The following is a 6,000-nucleotide window of genomic DNA, read 5'->3' as shown; positions in this document are numbered from 1 at the left end:
AAGAACTTGACAGATTCATTTTTCTATGTGGTAAGCAGCAAATATTTTGACAAAATTTATGTTTATGATTGTGGATAACGGTGCTCAGCTAGCACGCATTGAGTGTTCACTGTGTATCTGGCAGCAGCCTTGTGTGGGAGTTGGAGTTATCTCTCTCATGGGAAGATAGAGTATTTTGAGAAATTTGCCCAGGGACTCAGAGCAGAGAAAGATGGAGCCTGCGTGTGAACCCAGCCTTTTTGACTCCAGGCCTCCTATTCCTTCTATTACATGGAGCCAGATAAATCTTCCTGATTTTTCTTTTTTCTTAATCAGGACCATCCCCTGTGGTCAGTCTAGCATTTAAGGCCATGAAGCCCCACTGTCATTCCTACCTCTTACTGCCATTCCTCCACACCAGATGCCCAAGGACTCTTTTTCTTCTTTTTTTAAAGAAAATGTTTTTATTGATTTTAGAGAGGAAGGGAGGGTGAGAGAGAGATAGAAACATTGATGAGAGGGAAACATTGATCGGCTGCCTCCTGCATGCCCCCTATGGGGGATTGAGCCCGAAACCTGGGCATGTGCCCTGATTGGGAATCAGCCAGTGACCTCTTGGTTCATGTGTCGATGCTCAACCACTGAGCCAAACCGGCAGGGCTAAGGAGTCTTCTTATACTTTTGTAAACTCCACATTGTCTAGCACAGTTCTGTGGACTTTAGTATTTATTCTTTGAATTAAGGGAATGAATCAAAACATTTTCATAATAAAGCCTTGCTTTGCTAATCTTTGTCAGTTGCTCCTGTTCACACTTACATAATCTCCTGATTGGTTATCAGGAAGACAAGTTCCTTCTTTTATCTATCTTTTTAGCTCGATGTAGAAAAACATGGGGAACTATTTCTTGCAATGAATAATATTGTCTGATAGAAAACTTTTGTTTTCTACCTTTTTATGTTTTGTAGTCTTTCTTGGATTCTGAAGGAGCATCAGTCCTACTTGTATTTAATATTAGATGATTTGAAATATATGAAAAATATCCCTATGTAATATGTACATTTCATTTTTACTAATTTTATAGATAAAATTCTATGGACTGAATAATGGTTCTTATCCAGCTGTTCATTAGAATCATGATGGTTTAAAAAATGTAGACTTCCAGTCCTAGCCTAGATCGAAGGAACCAGAATAAGGGCAGGGATTTATTTCAGTAAGCTCCCTAGCTAACTTTTAATCATAGTCAGTTTGGGAATCTCTTATATAGAGTGTCTGTGTTGATTATAGAAGAGGAAAAAAAAAAAAGCTAAAATCTCTTTGTATGGTAGGGACAAGTGAATTGTTATATCATAGTTGTTTGAGTTCCTGGGTGTATTTTTTTTTTTTTTTTGGCAAAGAAGAATAAGGTGGGGTGTGTGTGTGTATGTATGTGTATGTGTGTGTATGTATGTATGTGTATGAGAGTGGGGGAGTTGGGGAAAAGGGAGAGAAAGAATATATAGAAGATAGATAGATAGATGAAGTTAATGGAGGACTATAGGGCATTATAGGAATTATGAAAACCTTATTGCCTAGCATCTAGTCTTCAATCTTTCATCCGAGCATTAGCACTTTTGTTTTGGTTTTGTTTCAGAGAACTGCACTCTCCTATATTTATAATAATGAGATTGTGGTTATAATGTTAATTTTGTTACCAAATTAGAAAATCCATATTTGGGGTAGGAAACCATCTCTGGAAAGTACAAACTTAATGTGTATGTTACTTCTCTTCCGTCTGCTCAGTTCTCAGTGCCCTTTTTCTGGAGTCCAGCTCTAGTCTGTCCTTGCTTACCCCTACAAGAGTGGATATCAACTGGGTGATGACATCAAGTGTTTTCCATCTTTTGCCCATAATTTTCTTTTTAAATTTGAATATTTCACATTCATTGACATATGACCTGGGGTACCAAAGATGCCACTGGTTGGCTGGGCCTTTCCTCTTTTCCTTACCATTTTCTCTGGTCTTCTCTGGCCTCTGGGATCAAGGAGCTGAGCTTGCAAGTCAACTCCATCCCCATGTCAAAGGAAAGTAAAACAAAAGAGAGGGCTCATGGTCTGATACATATTTTTATTAGAAAATGGTAATGATACTTAGTTTTCTGCCATAATCCTTTTTTCTCCTCCTGTAGTGAGAGCAAGAGTCCTCTTTGTGGAACAGAAAAAAATACGCTCCCTCTGAACAATGGATTGAGAATGCATTTGATTTATAAATGAGAAGACTGAGGGCGGGGTACTGATTCAGAAATCCTGCAGCATGTAATAAAAGAAGAGGAAATGACACGGCATCTCTGCCTCCTGTGATTTGAAGGCCATTGTGAAGAAAACAATGCAGTGAAAGAAAGTTCTTCATATTAGGACATAAATCATTGCATCCCATTTCTTTATCTTTCTGGATATTTTTATAGCCCGTAATAAAATATATTAAAATAGCCTGTACTATTGTCTCTTAGTGATGTTTTCCCCCACTATTTGAAATTAAAAACACAACTACATTACTAAAAAATAACCATTGTTTCATGTATTGAAAGAATATTTTCCACAGTGAGACTTGTGCAAGAGTTTCCAGGCGGTTCCTCCTTGATTTTCATAGAAAAGGTAGTCAACACTCCAGAGTGATCTTTAAAAAACTCCCATGCAGTAACAGAGATGGCAGAGGTGAGCAGGAGTGATAAGAAGGGAGCCAGCCTCAGCCTTCTAACAAAGGAGAACTATTTTTGATTTGTGCTTATATACTTAGGGAAAATACTGTTGGTCCGTATTCTCAAACTCAGGAATGCATTATCTAAGATTTTCTAGCGCAGCTTTGGACTCCTTTATTTCATATATATATATATATATATATAAAATAAGAGATTCTATGTTATTTCTATAAGCTAGAGTGAAGGCTGTGGGGGCCTGGTGTTACTGCACAGCTAACCAGCTTGGAAATTCCACTGAGAGTCCCTGATGTTCAGATAAAGACTCCTGCCCTGCCCAGAGCTACGTACTTTCTCACTCAAGCTATTGTTTCCCACAGATTTTCAAAATTGCCCATTTTTTTCTTTACTTGTCGAATTTCTGGCTGAAGGTAAGGATCAGCTCATTTTCTGAGCTCTCCTGGTTCAGATCCTACCCCATTTAAAGCATTTATGTGGGAGAATGAGAGTGCCCACCATGACTACCAGCATTAAGGAACCAATGCTGTTTCAAAATAACAGGTGTTCCCTCCCAGGCCCAATCTGTGTCTCCTGAGGAAATGCAAGAGGAGCGCTCTGGAAATGGAATTAGATGTGGATTCTTGCTGAGTCTCGGAGGCTTGTGGCATGATAGTCCGCTCTTTTGTGGCATCTTTTGTTAAAGCTCTGGTTCAAAGCAATAATAGGTGCGATCTTGGCTATTTTTAGGTTGGAACTATACATAATGGTGTTGGGTTGCAAGAAAAATCTTCCACCTGATCTTACTTGTTAAGCCCAGTGTAAAGGGTCTGTGACATGCATGAGTTGGGTTTTTAAAAACAAAACAAAACTTAAATACTGGCTTAACCAGTGACTTGTCTATTCAGCACGTAGGCTGAATGTGGCCCACAGGTGGTATTTACATAAAAAAAAAATGTTGCTGACACTTAAACATTCAAAGATTTCAATAAACATCCAAAACTTCTGGCTTCTCTTGCAAAACCAGAAGCTTTGACAACACTAACGCCAAAGCTGAATATCAGCTGTCACTTTTAGGAACTGCTTGAGTGGTCCCATCCATAACCCCCATTCCCTGGTTTAACATTTTCTGTTCTGACTTGACCCTTGTCCACAACCTCTGCTAGTGTTCCTGACCTGTTGCCAGTAGAGTTTGCCAGTTCTTGAGTAGTAGTAATGTTTGTACAGGTCCTGGTCATGCATGGAGTCCTTACTTCTGGTTAACTCTTGCATGAAAAGCAAGGAAATCAATCATAGTAAAGAAATAAATGAAAGCTTGAGGGTGACTTAGTAAATGAAAATATTTGCAAAGAAAGGAGAAGACGACGTTTTATAGTAAGCTGCTAATTAAGACTGACCACCTTCGAGAACATTTTATTTCCAGGTATTTTTATGTTTGAGTTAGTAGCAATCAAAACAAATCAAGTGGCAGGTCCTTCTTGTATGGATAGGATGACTGTGTCCCTGCAGTCTGGACGCTGACTGCTGCGATGAAATTGGATCTCTTGAGCATTTCTTCCAAGGACAGATTTGGGTAGTAAGCCAGGTAGAAGGCCAAAGCTCCTACGAAACTGTCGCCAGCACCCTGCAATTAAAAGTACAGTTGTGGAGATAAGCCTGTAGTCATCTTTCCCCCAAACTTGTATTTTTAAAGTAAGTACACGTTTGGTTTAGAATAGATTTAGATTTACAGGAAAGTTACAAGGATATGACAAGAGAATTTCCATATACCCCACACCCAGTTCTGTAAATAAATGACTGTGGTACACGTGTCACAACTAATGAGATAGTAGCGATATATTATTAACTGAACTCCATATTTGTTTGGATTTCCCTAGTTTTGCTTAATGTCCTTTTCTGTTCTAAGATCTCATCTAGAATCCCATATTACACTTAGTTATCATGTTTCCTTAGATTCCTGTAGGCTGTGACAGTTTCTTAGACATTCTTCATTTTTGATGACCTTGATCATTTTGAGAACTGGTCAGGTATTTTGTAGAATTACCTTAACTAGGATTTGTCTGTTGTTGTTTTTTAAAAATATGTTTTTATTGATTACTAGAGAGAGGAAGGGAGAGAGAGAGAAATATTGATGAGAAACATCAGTTGGCTACCTCCTGCATGCCTCCCCCACTGGGAATCAAGCCCACAAGCTGGGCATGTGCCCTGACCAGGAATCAAACCAGTGACCTCTTGGTTCCTGGATTGACGCTAAACCACTGAGCCACACCAGGCTAGGGCTAACAAATGCATTTTAAATAAATTAAATGTAATTACACAATTTCACTTTGAAAAATCATTCTGGTATTTAACAGCATTCAGGGCCATTTTCCAGTTTTTTCTAGTTTGCTGGCTTTTTTTTTTTTTTTTTGGGCCAAAGAGCTTTCATTACAAATCTTGAAGCTATACTTCAGCCTTAATAGAGGTCTTCGCATGCAAGACTGTTTCGGTTGTAGCTGCCGTATTTCATGAGCTGGGTGCAGCACAGTGATGGGTACTAGAGAAGGAGTATAACCCATTGTGGATTAACTGCTAAATAGTGTGGCAGAGTTTATATTTTAAGAAAGGCTTTGAAGAAGGGCTCTGTGAAGAAGGGAGTCCTTATGGAATGAGACAGATTTATAGAGAGAAGGAAAGCCTGGAAGGAAGAAGACCTAAGAGGAGGAAGGAACAGTGAGCTCATGAGACAGTGAATGGCTTTAAGGAAAATGATATTTTCCCTTGTTTACACATAAAGCAAACAATATTAAACTCGCCAAGCAGCAATAGTAATGCAGGTATGAATTCCATATTTTCTTTCCTCCCGTTAATGTTTTCTGAGCATCTAAGCCAGGGGCGGGCAAACTTTTTGGCTCGCGGCCCACAATGGGTACTTAAACTGGACCGGAGGGCCGGAACAAAAGCATGGATGGAGTGTGTGTGTGTGAACTAATACATGTTAACACTGCTGCTGGTGAAGGTGCGGAGGGGAGAGCAAGAGAACCCTCCGCTCTTTCAGCTCTGCGGGCCGGATAGAACAGCCGAACAGGCCGGAGTTTGCCCACGGCTGATTCTAAGCTGTGTCAGGCACTGCTAGGTGCTTTGCAATTGTTTGGTCCTTCCTGAAGGAAACAATAGAGAAAGAGACACACACGGTTCCTGCCTTCCCTCAGGTTACAGCACAGCAGTGCGACAGCAGAAAGGTCTGGAGCCAGAGAAATTATGAGTTTGATGGAGAATGTATTATGAAAATATGGAAAATGCCACAAGATATGAAGAGTCATGGCAAACTCTAAGATTCCAAGTTTTAGTGCTCACATCATCTACAAAATT

At 39.6% G+C, this 6,000-nt stretch overlaps 2 protein-coding genes across 3 annotated transcripts in view; one reads left to right on the top strand and one right to left on the bottom strand.

The window, feature by feature from the left end:
- The window catches only part of MRPL33 (mitochondrial ribosomal protein L33), a 62,142-nt gene that overhangs the window by 7,481 nt on the left and 48,661 nt on the right, over positions 1 to 6,000 (top strand). Inside the window, exon 4 of one of the 2 annotated variants that reach the window (XM_006767438.2) lies at positions 2,146 to 2,452. The exons of the other annotated variant lie outside the window; for it this stretch is intronic. Coding sequence (XP_006767501.1) covers positions 2,146 to 2,195 — 50 coding nt within the window. The 3' untranslated portion in view covers positions 2,196 to 2,452. Of the gene's footprint in view, positions 1 to 2,145; positions 2,453 to 6,000 lie in introns of those variants that run through there. 2 annotated transcript variants of the gene reach the window in all.
- Positions 3,979 to 6,000, bottom strand: part of RBKS (ribokinase) — a 64,326-nt gene continuing 62,304 nt past the window's right edge. The window contains exon 9 of the mRNA XM_015566353.1: positions 3,979 to 4,273. Within this exon, the coding sequence (XP_015421839.1) occupies positions 4,100 to 4,273 (174 nt within the window). The 3' untranslated portion in view covers positions 3,979 to 4,099. The remainder of the gene's footprint in view (positions 4,274 to 6,000) is intronic.

The sequence above is a fragment of the Myotis davidii genome, unplaced genomic scaffold (assembly GCF_000327345.1).
Source record: "Myotis davidii unplaced genomic scaffold, ASM32734v1 scaffold238, whole genome shotgun sequence".
Lineage (NCBI taxonomy): Eukaryota > Metazoa > Chordata > Mammalia > Chiroptera > Vespertilionidae > Myotis > Myotis davidii.
The sequence above is the reverse complement of the archived record's forward strand: the minus strand, read 5'-3'. Positions and strand labels throughout refer to the sequence as shown.